Below are 16,157 nucleotides of genomic sequence, written 5' to 3' on the forward strand. Positions count from 1 at the left end.
AAAATTTGCTATTCAGTTACGATATTCAGCTTATGAGTTATAATTCGCCTATGCAGAGTCGTTTTGACACATGGTTAGCGTCATACTAAAAGCTTTACTACTTCAGAAAACATATGTTAGTCGATCTCTTTAGTATAGCACTAATCACACTTCAGAACGACTCTGCGAAAAAAAGTCCTTTTTTTTGTATTTGCGTTGTTTTGCTGGGTAGAGTTTGCGATGACTGACACGGAATGATCTCTTATTGAATAAGCAAGTTTTTACTTTACCACTTCTGCATAGACGAGGAGACATATTTCATGAAGTACAAAGACGGGAGGGTTCATAAGTGAATACATAAGAAAAATTGTCGTATTAGATACGATTTTCCCCCGGCGAAGTATTTCTGCACAGTGTAGCTCTATTTTATTTTATAAGTATAGCATTACTGCTGTGAAACCATTACAAATGCTACTGGAACTTGTGTCATTGTGAAAGTGGACCCTCGTTAAAGCGTATACCTGTATTCATTATCTTCGATGCACTTGTTTCTCTCGGACACATTCCTGTGCTAAAGTTCGTGCCCAACAGCTTCATTCAGCCCTAATTTGGTTACATAGAATTCGTGTTTTTTAGTGGCTATCTAGCGCATGCTAGTACGTATATTTTGCATTGTACTTTCTAATAGCACATATCCGAACGCTGTATTTATACGCAAAACATAAAAGAATTGTATCTTTTCAATAACTACATCACTTGACCCCATGAATTTCATCTATACTAAGTGAGGTAATGTCATATTGCCCAGTGCAAATCTTTTAGAAATATTTAAGAAGGAAATTAGTGAAAGAATTATATTTCAACAATTACTTCGAGTTGCGTGCCTAAAGTGGTCCTGCACGGACATGATACCCTAAGTCGGATTTTGCTTTAGTAAATTGAGAGATTTTTACCCTATGATTTTTATTTTTATGTTTGACATTTTAACTCTGCATAGAAATTTTCTCCTGGTTATTCCTCAAGTTTGCAAATGTAGGTAAATCTAAAAGATCCATTACTCTGAGAAGAATAGAAAATAGAAACTTTTTTTTTTATTACAGACAGAAAAGTTTGTCCCAAGCCTGTCCCAGATTGTTGGTGTTCCGCAAAGGTGGAGGGAGGACGTAGTCCTTGAAGATGAGCTTCTGATAGAAAACATTTGAGTTGTGAATGTGAATTTGTGGTAACTTGTGCATCGAGATCTTTAGATTCTTTAAAAGCATGGCTTCAATTATATTCAGGCCCGGAATATTTGTGAAATACGGAGGTTTATCTTTTTCTGTTGGGGCATTGAAGCCAGTATGTGCGAAAAAGCCAAATTTTACAAACTCGTCTGCAAGTATCACAAGCAAAGCTTTTCGAGATACGTCCGTTAAAAAACCGAAGCCATGGCCATATAGAGAGAAACAATACACATTTTTACACGCTCTTTACGATAGAACGACGTATCGTTTCGATGAAAATACTAAATTGATTGTAGTCGAAGGTCCTATAGCTGCTGGTAAAACATGCGTAGCACAAACTTTAGCAGAAGAATTAGACATGTACTATGTGCGAGAAGCTAATATGGATATGCGTTACATCAATTCTTATGGTTTTGATCGTCGTCAGTTAGATCCACAGCTGCCAGAAAGTACCAGAAGTTTTGATGTTGAAAAGTTCTGTCGTAACCCGAAACACCGATTGGCAGCATCATTTCAGTTACAAATGTATTTGTTGCGGTATGAAATGTATATAGATGTCTTAGCACACATCCTAAGCACAGGTAAATCAATAGAGATAGTGCGGGCTTAGTTCAGTGTATGGTCATGTAGAAGTGCTATCTGATCGGGTTATTTCTAATTGCGGGCTGGAGGGGACAAAACAAACCATGAAGTTAAATGCATCGTAATGTAACCTAACCTAACCAAAATTAGGCTATAGTTATCAAAGAATGTATGAATTCTTAGGGGGAAAATTCTGGCTCCCCGTAATTAGAATTTATCCATCTGATCTTCCACAGGTGTCGGCGCCGGATTGGACTTTCATAAGTCTGTTTTCAACGTTGTATTACTGCTTATGTGTTATTTTAATATACCTTTCCTACAATTACTCTTCTCTCATTTCGGTACTTCATTCTGAACTGTAATCACAGTTAGGCCTATTTTTTAGTTTCATGCTTTGCTCTTCGCTCGATACGGTACGTACTTGTTATGTAGCCTATCACTTCGCATAATTAGTCCCTTCCCACTGTTAAAAAGTGTTGCGAACTGTGCACTATTCAGAATTAACTAAAGCAATGAATCCTTACCTTCTCATGTTTCCAACCAGCATTATAAACATCATCCTACTACAGTATTATAAATAAACTTTTAGAGGGAGTATTGAGAGCGAAACTCCCTATCAAACACATGATCCTCGAACAAAAAATTACAGAACCCAAACAAAAATAATTCTTCACGTTACCTCACAAGGGAACTCTTTTATTCATGAAATATGAACTTCTCTCAGTAGAAACTGTTTCGTAAGGGAAGAGTTGAATTAATAAGTGCAGATTGATTTCAGGGGAACAGAGTATAACTACAACGTGTGCACATGTGACAGACAAAGTCCAGTGCATGAACCACGAATTGACTTTAAAAGACAAACCAACTTGTGCTAGGTGGCCACCAAAAAGCACGAACGCTGTCTAACCGAGTCAGGGGAAGAGTACAGCAATGAAGCCTGAGCGACAGTGGGTATAGGCATAAACGGGACTAGTGAAAGAACACTGTGGCATAAAACATGTACCTTGTTTGGCACAGCTTTGCGACACTTTTATGAACACTTTGTACAGTGCCTTCACATAGCACTTCTCTTCATCAAATCTTTGATTTACTACTATGCGGTTAAAAAAATCCATTTCGTATTTCTACCTTATTATACATGTAAAAAGTAAGATCCTGATATATTTTGATCAGTTATGCAGTTCATTGTGAAATCAGATAACATATTTTGTGGATTTTACAAATTTATGCCAGCATAAAATGGGATAGCACCCAAAATTTTGCCTCATTTCAATACATTTGTATTAGATTCACTTCTCCTCTTATTAGTTTCCTTTCTAAATTGCTTTTATCCCTCCATTACTGTAGCATATATGTCCTAGGTTGGTTAGACAGTGGTATGTAAACTCTGCCATATTATGCTCTACTGCCTGTTTACCTAATATTCTTCAATACGCGAAGTCATACAGTCCAGAATTTATCTTTTCTTTCTCTCTCTTCTCCTTAATCACTCTATATTGATGACCATTTCCTTTTTGTTACCCTCTTGTTGACATTTCGTCTAATTCAATTCATTTATTCGTTAATTTTATATTTCGGGGCCGCCATCTGCGGCAGTTAAGTGTTGTATTGTTAATTAATTCTTATGATTTTCATACAGTCTCTCCAGTTCCATTTCTCTTCTTCATTTGTAATTGTTATTCAGAAATATTCCTAATTTTCATCTTTTCCTTGTTCTTTGCTAAATACGTATGCCCCCATATTGTGTTACTTCGCAAAAGTTGTGCCTTTATAGTGTTCGGTATTGCAAACTCTGGAATAAAATTCAAGTTTCATTGATTTGAATCGAGTGATTTTTTTAAATACTATCTATGATTTAAGTCAAATATAGTTTGCTTAAAACCTAAAGGATATAGTATACATGAAGCTGCATCAGTTCCCGAAGGAGCAGAACGCTCATACTTTTAGGGATTATTCATTGAGTATGTACGAACTTACAAAGGGGGTAACAAAGCGACTTTTATTTACTTATCGACTGATACGAAAATAAAAAAAGAACGTACCTGTACGTTATATCTGCATGTGTAGTGTCCTTGTACTTTATCTGTGACTATGTGTGTGGGGGGGAGGGGGGAATTTAATGCATATACTGTTGCCACCTAACTAAAATGCAGTATTTCTGACCATTCTTGGGCTAATCGAATGCCGATATGAAACTAGCATCTTAATATCTACTATGTGATGCTAGGTTCTTATTATATTCTTACAGATTAAAGTTGACAGTCCATGAATTTTAATGACTTTATATTGTATAGGAAACTTGAGGAGAAAGTTTGCATCCATTTAACATTCAATACAATTTTAGTTCAGAATTATACATATCGCGGTAATATATATATATCATAGCCTTTCTACCGTAAATGAGATGTCCACATACCTATATATAACGGGCTGAACACTAAAATTAATTTTTGAACATAGTAAGTAACTACTGCAAACTGGATTCTTATGGTATCACCGGGGGCGCAGTGGTTCAGTGGTAGAGCGTTCACCTCCGGTGCTTGGGGTCCCTGGTTCGATCCCAGCTCGCGCCGTGTGGACTTTGTGGTGGACAAACACCGTGCTCGTGGGTTTTCTCGGGGTTCTCCCGTTTCCTCTCACTTTCTTCATATCACTCATTTCTCATTATCAGCGTCTCCTTTAGCCTAACCGGCATAATCGTGGGACGTTAAACTTTCATTTCATTTGACACGTATTCCAGCGCTTTCGAAAATTCCATTTCTAAAGGAAAAAGAGAAAATTCTATACTTTTTTCTTCGATATTCAAATGGTCGTATTCTGTCTTGATACGAGAAAACGGCTGAACTCTTTGAAACGAATTTTTGAACATAGCGCTTGACTCGAGCTGGGATTTTATTATGTCACTTTCATAAATGCGTATCCTAAGGGCGTAGAGATGTTTAAAGTGTATGCAAAAAAGTAAAGTATCTCATGAGCCCCTCGTATTCGGAAGATAAAACTTCGTATATGAGAAATAAGTGGACACGTATCGCATCGTTTTAGAAAGTTCCGATTTATGGAGGAAATACGGGGTTGAGGTAATTTCTGTAATGTTTTTCTCGTGTTAAAATAAAGTTGCCATTCTGTCTCATGATCACGGGAAACAGCTGGAGTTTTTGAACGTAGCATCTGGCTCGAGCCGGGTTTTTATTATGCCATTTGCATTCAAATGCGTATTGTAAGGTGAAAACGGAGCTAAAAAGATATGCTGAAACTTAAGTATCTCACATTCTGCTCATGTTAGGGAAATGAAAATCTGGATATAAAATCATTGAAAATAAGAAACACATGTGCCGAAAATAGTTGAACCGTCTAAAATGAATTTTTAAACATAGCATGTGGATTGATCTGGGATTGTTTCTCATTAGTTCTACATTTTAATTGAAATGCATTTCCAAAGGGTAGAAAGGATGCACTAAATTTTTCACAAATAAGAACGTCTGCGCCATTAGAAATGAATTTTTAAAGATTGTTAACAGTTAGATCTAGCTGGAATTTTATTTAATTTTCGATTCAAATATGCATTCCGACGGGGTGGAAAAGAGTGTATCTGGCATTAAATCTATTCTTCCATGCTACGAACTGGTATTTCAGCTAGTTAATAAATAAAAAGAAAAATATTTTTTTAAAAATAATAAGCGTTCTTAATAAGAAACACCTTACTACTAAAATATCTTATATATTGTGCTTTATCTTTGTTATACTTTTTTTGAGTGCAAGTAACTTAAAATTAAATATTTAAACGGCCATCCAGACTAAAGTATCCTGTTACACTAAAAATTCATATTAATCCAAATAATATTTAAGCAGCAAAATAAAGATGATTTGTGTCTCTAGTTTGATGAACCAGTCTTAAAATTTAAAACTATGAATGATTTTCTCATGATGTAATCACGTTTGTATGACATTAGTGAAAGGTCAGCGTTATCAAAGAAAAATAAGGTTGATTCGGGAACGCTGGGTGGAATAGATATCCATTTGCTTCCCTTCAAAATAGTATGGTGGCAAGCAGTTGTGTTAATAATTGAAATTCTAGAAAATTGAGATGAATTATTGTAGAATTTACGTTTAAAGTGATCTGTCTGTCCGTGTCCCGGAACCAAATTTTACTAAAAGTTTTGTTTACTCGAAAACAAGTAATTACTTTAACAGCAAAATACGTGAGAATGAGTTTTATGACGTTTCAAACCTACGTTAATGTCTATTTTTTCTCTAACGATACTGTTAATTGTAAAATAAAGGTTCCGGATGTGACCAATATATTAAGTTCCAGGTGTGACATATTTGTTCTATGTACTTTCTTTCTGTTAATTCATAAGAATGGAAAATAATTTGAACTCTGAACAACATAAACATTCGAAGTAAACCCAATCGCGATTTTTGAATGTGCTCATTATAAGTGTTTCATGTGGATTAGGTAGGGATGGGTGAAGATTTCAAGTCTCGTTCGAAATTAAATTATTGATAACTTTCAGAGCAATATTAATGTGAAATAGGTTAGACGCTGGGCTCATTTCTGTACGGTGTGGACATACTGAGAGTAGTTTTTCTTAAAAATGTACATCAAAGCAACTGGGTTCTTCTTCGCAGCATCCACGGCAAAGGGTCAGTTGACGGAATTGGTGGGACTGTTAAAAGATCAGTTTGAAATGCTGTTCGTTCAAAAAAGGTTAATGTTGATGACGCAAATTCTTTTACGGCATACGCCAATGAAGTAATGAGAGATGTTTGGTACATTCTGGTTGCGAAGGAAGAAATTCAAGCCTGCAAGTCGATACTCAATGAACGCTGGAAGAATCTGCAACCAACCGAAGGTTTGAAGTCGCTCCACGTGTTCTACAACAATGACAAAACCTCCCTTACTGTAGGAAGAACTATTAATTCCCCACCCAGAACCCTTGTTTCCATCACCTTTGGTGCATGGGGTCCTTCCGTTTCCTTCCACTTTCTTCATTCCACCATTTCTCATCATCACAGTCTCCTTTTGTCTAGCCGGCATAACCGTAGGACATAAAACTTATATAATTCATTTCATTTCCTTGTTTCCTCTACTTCTTCCTTCAGAAATATTTCGCCTTTGGACCTCGCAGATGTCTACTCAGATTCTAACGACGAGCCAAGCGATGAAGTTGAATCCTCTTCCATTCCTTGAGATACTGAAATATGTGAAGAGGATTCGCAAGTAGGAAAATTCGTGAAGGTGGAATTGCTTAGTGACAAAACTAACACAAAGAAAAAAATATGTTTGCACTTGCCAGTCGGGTGTGTCTGAAATGAAAATGATGAAAGTGATATTTCTTGAACCTTTTGGAGGATCGCATTCGAAACACACAGCTGGTAATAAAAAGTGGATGATTTTTTTAAAAAATGAAATTAGAAAAAGTAATTTATCCTCCGCAAATTGAAATGCAAGGCTTACACAGAAATGAAAATGAAACGAAACCTGTAAGTTTTACGTTCCACGACTTTGCTGGCTAGGCTAAAGGAGACGGTGATGATGAGGAAATGAATAAAATGAAGAAAGTGGGAAGAAACGGGAGAACCCCGAGAAAATCCACGCACACGGTGTTTGTCCACTACAAAGCTCACTTGGAGCGAACTGCGATCGAACCAGGGATCCTATGCACCGGAGGTGAACGCTTTACCATTGAGCCACTGCAAGACTTACACAGAGTGGTGTATACTTTTACGGAAGTTCCTATGTAAAATATTGTTACAAAACTAACACAGAAACTGTCATTTTTGTGATCCCAGTGTACCTGTATGACACAATAACGGTTTGACATTATAGTGTATGACAAGTTTAATATTTAGTCATTTTTCTAGGAATAAACTGATAAACTAGTTAAATTTAAGTTGCTTAATTAGTTACTATTTAAAATGTATTTTTAAAATAATATATAAGTCAAATTCACTGAAAAGTAACTTCAGTTTATTGAGGAATTGTTTTCTATATAGACCAGGTAATTTTTAACAATCTTATGTCTATTTCAAATTCGTTGTTAAAAGAAGACTATGTTTAAATTTCCTTTTAAACCTTTTGCTCAAACTCGCAGGTAAGTATGTTTGTGTTTAACAGAGTTAACTTGTAAGGTCTTCTCAGAGGTTACACCTGGAACTCTCAGTGGTCACACCCGGAACCTTTTTCTAATTTTTTTAAGAGGAAAATGTAAGCATGCTTTCTCGAAAATATATACATCATACGAGAGCTTGAAATCTTCTCATTGCTCTAAAGTGTTTAATTGATTTGTAAAGTGTGAATATTCACAGATTTTTGCAATTGGAGAATTGTATCCGTGATTTGACTGTCCGTGTGCGTCACACCTGGAACCCAGATTTTTATTTATTTATACGAAATTAAATCTAAGTTGAAAACCAATATTTAGAAGATAGTAGAATACAAATATTTAGCTTTCTAGTGTCAGACTGTCACACCCGGAACTCCTGGATTGGCTGTATATTCATGTACAATTCATACTGATATGCGAATTTTTCTTGAAGAATTTTACAATTTTAAAGCAAAAGATGTAGGTATTCATGATGGGAAAGCTACGATGAAAGTAGTATATAAAAAAAAATGTATTCAGTCTATAAATAAAACTTTGAAATGCTGTACACTAGCTGTATATTGCAATACTTTTTTTTTCAGTTTGCGAAGTGACAACATATTCTAAACTATATTTTACTTTCTTATTCACTGATTAAGATGCTTAAAAAGTAAAATTAAGATTACCATACATTATTTTTTCTGTCGTCCAGTCACTGTGACTGCGCACGCTTTTAGATGTTGGGTGAATAATAATATACTGCTACTGAGTGACTGTCACGTATGAGAAACACTATAAATATCGGAAAAATCCCTGATAATCACTTTTATTATAACTGCTTAGTAAAGAAGCTCGAACCTTTGTCATAGTTTGCCAATTATGGAAAGGTCATTATTTAAAATTTATTAGTTTTTTTTTCTTTAAATCAATTTCAAACGATTTAAATTTTTAAAAAATTAGCTGAAGTTGAACTGGTAAAACTGGATTCATTAATCATAACACAGTGCTGTTAATTCATAAAGTAGTTCTAAAATCAATATTGAATCTAACTAAAATAGTGTGCTTTCATTTTTAGGACAAGGAGTGGTTATGGATAGATGTGTATATAGTGACTTCGTTTTCTTGGAAGCTATGTATAGCAATGGATATGTCAGCAAGGCAGGTGAGTAAAATATAGTTGTATTTAAGAGAGTAAATTTACATTCCGTGTACGTTGAGACTATGTTGAAATTCACTGGTTATGAAATGTAGGTGAGTACCTATTATGCGACGACTGTACTAATAATATGAATCTTAGTAAGCCATGTTTACTACTTGCAGAATAATTGAATATCGGAAATGCATTATTATTTCCGTAATAATATGAAACTTACCTTTCCAAATAAGATTTCAAGATTAAGTCTTTAAATAGTTACTTTTAGACCAACTTTTTAATAAATATACTAACTGAACCTGCGCTCTCTACACAGCGCATCATTCACATATGAGCATGAATCTCCTTGTTATTCCTCACATGGCCCTTTACAGACACAAGTGAAAGACGTGTTGATAAAAATTAGCAAGGAGTACCACAAAAGGGAGATTTTTTCGATTATTTTTCAATATCTCGCAACGTTTGCAACATTAAGCTTGTTTCCGGTAGGAGTTTCTAATTCATGTATGATCAGTGTTTTCTTTCTTCTTGCATACAGTATGTAATAAGCAAATACATTACATAGACCATATTATAATGTCAGTGATATATATAGTGTTCATTGAGCAACCCACTCCAAACAATGAGAGATTCATCGTAGCCTGGAGAAATAGTTATCCTTCGTTTGTCATCATAATTTGGCCATGAAACAAACGTCTGAGGGATATACTAACCCTGTATGCAACTGTGTTGTGTTGGAATGTATAACTCATATTTTAATCTCAACACTTCCAGTGTACCTCTAAAAATGTAATAAAGAAATAATGGCCATACTTTTTAAAATATACATTTAGAACTGGACAATCTACATAAAATTTGGAATCGACCAGAGAAAACGGCACGTTTCTAGCACTTACGGTTTTCGAGATCTCATTGTCGAAAGGATTGGAGACAAACATTTTAATATATACATTTTTTTATGAGATTTGACTAATTCTTTTACATAATTTTCCTTTAATATTTTGCTAGATGTAGTTTAAAGAGTACTTTTTCAAAACAACTTATTCTTATTAGTTCATCTTTAATCGGTTTAAATCTAGAAACTCAATATGTTAATAGAGTAATGAGGCACTTATTCTGCATATTTGACTTTAATTTTGATTTTTTTTTTCACTCTGTATGTTTGTATTCTGATACCATAGAAAGTGTTTATGTTCTTAGTCATAAGTTGTTTGCGATTCTAAAATAAAGATTATTATTATCAGTCTTTTAAAGGAAGAGATTTGCAGGTTTTTATATATATATATATATATATATATATATCTTGTGTTAACTAAAATTTTAAAACTTAAACTACTCACCTAGTACTATTTCATCCCCATATTTCGAAAGAATATTTTGATCATTCTTCTTTGGGGGCGCACAGTAGCTTAAGTCCTTTTTTACAACGTGTTCTTACGTTGTTTTCTTGTGTTTCAAGAACACATTGTAGAAAGTACTTAAGCTGTTGTGTACCCCCAAAGAAAAATCGTCAAATGATTCTTTCGAAATATAGGGAAGAAGAAAAATTGGAAGAAACACTACTGGGTAAGTAACTAATTTTAATTATTAAGATATGTTGCATACGCTCGATTAGTAATTAGAATTGTAAAGTTACGAACATAGTAATTAATTTGTAGACGGTTGGTTGGTTTAAAGTAATAATAATATGAATCGTAAATTTAAAATAAAAAATACCACAAGTTAAATTAACTTCATAGTGATATTTTCACATATCTTAAACCCCCTAGAAAATCTTTTCTCGTACATTACGGACATAGGAAACATGAATGTAAGTGTTTTATTGAAATCAAAAGTATTTTCTTCATACGTATATACAGGATGAGGCATCTAAAAGTACCACCTGAAATACCAAGGAAACAAGAAACACTAGTGGTATATACACTTTGCGGTAAACAGCAAAGTCAGATGGGGCATGTCAAACGGAAGTATGAAGTGATAGGAAAAATATCGGCAGACGGCATCCGGAACGAAGTTAATTTTTTTATATAAGACATTCCTTAAGGTTAGTGACATGAAATTTCATATTTAGACTTTTCATTTAAAATAATAAATACGTGGTTCCGCGTTTTATGATATTTGACCTAAAAGGGAGGAAAAAGAGGTAGGAAGAAAAAGGGATAGGGTTGCGATTATTGTATGAATTGTTCTTATCTTAAAGTCTGTAAGTTTCAAGACATAACGTCTGGTATTTTGATTTTTCGTTTCAAGTAATTTTGATTTTTCATTTTAAGTGCATATTAAAGCGTTTGTAACTATTTGATCTAGAAGGGAAGGACAGATAGTGGAAGGACAAGGGGTATTGCTTTTCTTATATTAAAATGTTCATTTCTCGGAATCCATTAGGTATAAATTTAGTATTTATTAAACTTTATTTTCTCCGTGTGAAGAACGGATTCTTCGCTAGTAAAAGGGGCGCGGTGGCTCAGTGGTAGAGCGTTCATATCTGGTGCATGGGTTCGATTGCAGTTCGTGTCAAGTAAACTTTGTGGTGGACAAACACCGTGTACGTGGGTTTTCTCGGTGTTCTCCCGTGTCGTTCTATATTCATTCCACCATTCCGTTCATTTCTCCTCATCACCGTCTCTTTTAGCTTAGCCGGCATAAGCATGAGACGTAAAACTGAAAAATGTCATTTCACGTCATTTTTTCTGTTAGTAAAAAAAAAAAATAAAATACCATGCTCTTCTTAGGTCAATTGATAGATCAAAACTAGGTGAGCGGAAGGTCGATGTTCAACTGCCATATTTTTCTGTATTATTCCTTTATTTACAAATTATTTATTTACTTTTATTGACAAATTATCCTTTATGTATTTTTAGCACGTGATGTTTATTATGAAGTTCGTTCCAACACACTCACTGAGTTAATGCAACCACACTTAGTTATTTACCTGGATGTACCAGTGGACGTTGTTCAGCAAAGAATCAAGGAGAGAAACATACCTTATGAAGTAAAATCGGAAATTTTTAAGAACGACAAATATCTTCGTGTAATGGATGAATACTACAAGCAACGATACTTGAATGAAATCAGGTAAGTGTTGTAAAACTGGCGATGTTAACTATGAAATGCAGGCTTTCCAATGCTCCTATATTTTAACGAAACCTATATTTTCGTGGCATTGCTACTTCTACATGTGAAGATAACATAAGGAAATAAGGTATGGGTGGTCTGGATGGTAGGATGGTTGAATGGAGACTTCTGTGTTTTTCGTGCTTTCCTGCTTATTGTCTAAAGATAATTACACCAAACAATTACAGTTAGCGCTGTATACAAACAATGTACTGAAGAAACTGAAAGTGTAACTGATACTTTTACTGTTGTATATGTTTCCTTAGATGCGCTAAGTTGTGTGTGTAATTGTATATTTCGATAGTTAACAAACCAACTCTTTGTATCATGTGTTTTGTTATCAACGAACTTAAAAAGTTCGTTACTGAATTCTCTATCTCTGTGTGTCTGTCTGTCTGTTATTTGCGTTTTTTTCAATTTTGAACCCTCTATTCGATAGATCATCAAAAACTATTTGAGAAAGTGATGGCATTTTTCGCGTCACTCTTACCATTCCCGAGATATTGGCCCAAAAATGGCCGATTTCCGAAGATTTAAGGAGCCATATTTCTGGAACCATAGGTTATAGAGAGATTATATTGGTGTTGATCAATACCTAAGCGGATGGTGAACATTTTGCTACCAAATAGTAACCGGTGGCCACTGGACAACTAGCCATTGATTTGGCCAGTGGCCACCAGTTAATATCGGTACCAAAATGTTTACCATCCACTTAGGTATTTATCAACACCAACATAATCTCTTTATGACTTACCGTTCCCGACATATTGGCTAAAAAATAATTCCGATTGCGGGAAATTTAAGGAGCCATATCTCGGGAACCGTAAGTCATAGAGAGACCATATGGATGTTGGTCAATACCTAAGAGGATGGTGAACATTTTGGTACCAAATAGTAATCGGTGGCCAACTGGCCACTGTTCTCCAGATATTCGCCAAAAATGTTCGAATTTCGTGAGATTTAACGACCCATGTCTCGGAAATCGTATGTCATAGAGAGATGATACTTTGCAAATTTTTGCGAGAAACAGAAGGTGCGAATAAAAAGATTACTTTTACATGTAGGAACAATCACAGTTATCCTTCCCGCTCCATCTCTCTGTTCTTTTTAAATTCGTTCTGTTAGTGCTCTTGAAGCATTCTCAAATATTTTTTTAAAATGAATTTTGCATTGATTTCTCCAACTTAAGTATATTTGGAAAAAAAAGAAAGAAAGAAAAGAAAAGGTATTAACATAGAAATGATCGCATCTTGCAAGTGATAAAATTATTCACATCTTGGAGACTTATTCTTACACTGATTTTCTGATGCAGATCCTTTTTACACTTTCCTTATAGTCGTTGCTTAGTACCGCTGAGATACGTACGAAAACAAAGAAATTCGTACAAAATTTTCAATGACAAAATTACCCTTTAGTTATATTTAGAGAAGAATGTATGCTCATATAACAATTGGTGTAATTTCCATGTGATTTTTTTTATTTCTATTTATTGGATAATTGAAATGTTCCTCTTTCACAGTTTAACGAAACCTCCTATATTTTTTCGTCGTGATTTCCTATATCACGACAATATTTTAGTAAAATAGCATTATATATTATAGTGGAGACGAAATTGTTAAGATATTTAGAGCTGTGAAAAATTCCGACAAGCTCTTTAGAAAGCAAGAAGTGGAGAGAGATACTGTTTAAACCTCAGCATTTTCGTTCTTTTTTAAGTTTTAAAGATTTTTCTGATTAAGTTGAACGTTTGTTTGTAGTAATTATTCGGCATGGTATTTGTGACGTCAAGAAAATTAGTGACGAATAAACTTTCAAACATATGGTGTTGTTGTGGTAAGCATGTTACTGCATTATGCGTTCTTTAATTACAGGGTGTCCGGGAAGTCCTTCCCTGATTACAGAAATTGATAACTCAGGCTAGAAATAAGATAGAAATATGAAACTGGTGTTGAATTGTTTACAAACTATAAAAGTTTTTGTCTGTGTTAGGTTTGTTCTGTTTTACCAAGTCTCAATTTTTTTTTTGTCTTAGGTTTGTAGTACGTAAGTAAGAAGCCCAAGAAGCTAGCCATTGAGGACGATAATGGTTATCTCAGACGAATTACCTTTTCCGATTCCGATTCCGATTAGACTTCTTTTTATGGGGTTATGTCAAGGATGAGGTCTACCGAACACGTGTACCAGATCTTGAAACCCTGCAGCAACGAATAACCACAGTCGTTGCATCGATCCCTCCAGTGATGTTGGCTAATGTGTGGATGGAAATTGAATATCGCCTAGATGTGCTACGTGCTACCAAGGGTGCTCATGTGGAAGTGTACTGATGTGACCAAAAATTTTATAGTTTGTAAACAATTCAACACCAGTTTCATATTTCTATCTTATTTCTAGCCTGAGTTATCAATTTCTGTAATCAGGGAAGGACTTCTCGGACACCATAAATATGTTTTAAGTTTTAGATTTCAGCAGATAATGTGCTAAACTTAGACACAATATTAGATACTTTTTGGTAGGATTATATATATATATATATATATATATATATATATATATATATATATATATATATAATATAGGGTGTTCTAAAAATAGTGCTTACAACCGCAGAGCACTATTCTACAGGTAAAATAAAGCGAAAAATATATATAATTGTATGCCCTTTGGATCTTCGTCTACAGACACGAATTTCAGTGTGTGACAACATCGTAGATAAAGGACCACAGATTGGTCTTCAAATCCATCAGATAGTTACACCGATTCTTTCCAGATGCAGTTAGACATTGATAGTAGCACCATCTATTAGCGTCAGCACAAGGAATAAGCACAACTCACTTGATAAGAGGAACAAATACTAAGTTAAGCCAAATTATTCCTACAAAAATATATATGTTCTAACTAAAGTACAGTTAACGAAAGCTGGCCTCTAACAGATAACTGCACGTGTTATAAACAAAACAAAAGAGAGAATTGTTAGCCAATCACTGCAGTATTATTTCACGCTGTTTCTAGACAACGACCGCACTGTTGCCGGTAGTAGAAGGTTGAATCTTGTGTGAAATAGTTGTTTTAGTGTGTGGTAGTGTGTGCTGTGTAAAGTTTTCTTTCCAAACAATTGTTGGTCGTGAATATTTTCAGTGTGTGCCGTGTTCACAAAATAAATATGACGACTAAAAATTCTGGAACAAGAATAAAAAAAAAAAAAATAGTTCAACGTGTAGAAGTCAATCACGGGAAATAATATATAACACTCGATGCTATTTCGAAGACGAGAAGAAGAATAAAGGACGCCTTTTATCCCACTTTAAATTTTCTCCTTGATTCGTTACGGAAAGATAGTTTATTTACGGATGGGAAGTCAGTTCCGCGGAAAGCACTTAAAAAGGCAGGGTTTCGGTTTTAAAAAAAAATAATTAGAGAGGGAGGATATAGTTGTTATAGACTGACTTTATATATATATAAAGGGAAATGGCAAATGTCCAACTCGAGAAAATAGTATGGTTTGACGAAACATGAGTTACGTCAAATGTCAGACTGACTCGACACTACAGTAAAAGTACAGTGCTTGTCCCAATTGGTAAAGGAGGTAGATTGATTTTGTTGCATGCAGACACATGTGAGGACTTCATACCGAACTGTCTTCATCTGTTTAGATCACGTAAGACAACAGACAACAGATCTTGGCAAGACGAGACGAGAAAATATGTCTCGTCTCGCGGGCAACTCTATACCCCTTCAAACTTAAAGTTTTTGGTTGGCTTTGGCCCTGTGCACGAAAGAAAATTACAACTAAAATGATTAAATAAAACAGTTAATTAAATTTTGGGAAGTATAACAAGAAACCAAGCCCAGTAAATCATTTGCTGTTAGTAATTTTCTGTTTTGATGCCTGTCTTCCAGTTATTCTGAAGAATCAGTTGCTTGTTAGCACAAGAATTTTTATTCGAAATATGTGGAAACAGTAACTTACTATATTTTGGGAAAGCCATTGAGTAATTAGCCTAACTTTGTAAAAGTCTAATG

General features: G+C 34.7%; 1 protein-coding gene across 1 annotated transcript in view; it reads left to right on the forward strand.

Moving 5' to 3' along the window:
- Positions 1–1,092: 1,092 nt before the first annotated feature.
- The window catches only part of ND-42 (NADH dehydrogenase (ubiquinone) subunit ND-42), a 32,692-nt gene continuing 17,627 nt past the window's right edge, over positions 1,093–16,157 (forward strand). The window contains exons 1-3 of the mRNA XM_081736498.1: positions 1,093–1,783; positions 8,946–9,032; positions 11,885–12,098. Coding sequence (XP_081592624.1) covers positions 1,240–1,783; positions 8,946–9,032; positions 11,885–12,098 — 845 coding nt within the window. The 5' untranslated portion in view covers positions 1,093–1,239. The remainder of the gene's footprint in view (positions 1,784–8,945; positions 9,033–11,884; positions 12,099–16,157) is intronic.

This window comes from Thermobia domestica, chromosome 13, assembly GCF_964235325.1.
Source record: "Thermobia domestica chromosome 13, izTheDome1.hap1.1, whole genome shotgun sequence".
Lineage (NCBI taxonomy): Eukaryota > Metazoa > Arthropoda > Insecta > Zygentoma > Lepismatidae > Thermobia > Thermobia domestica.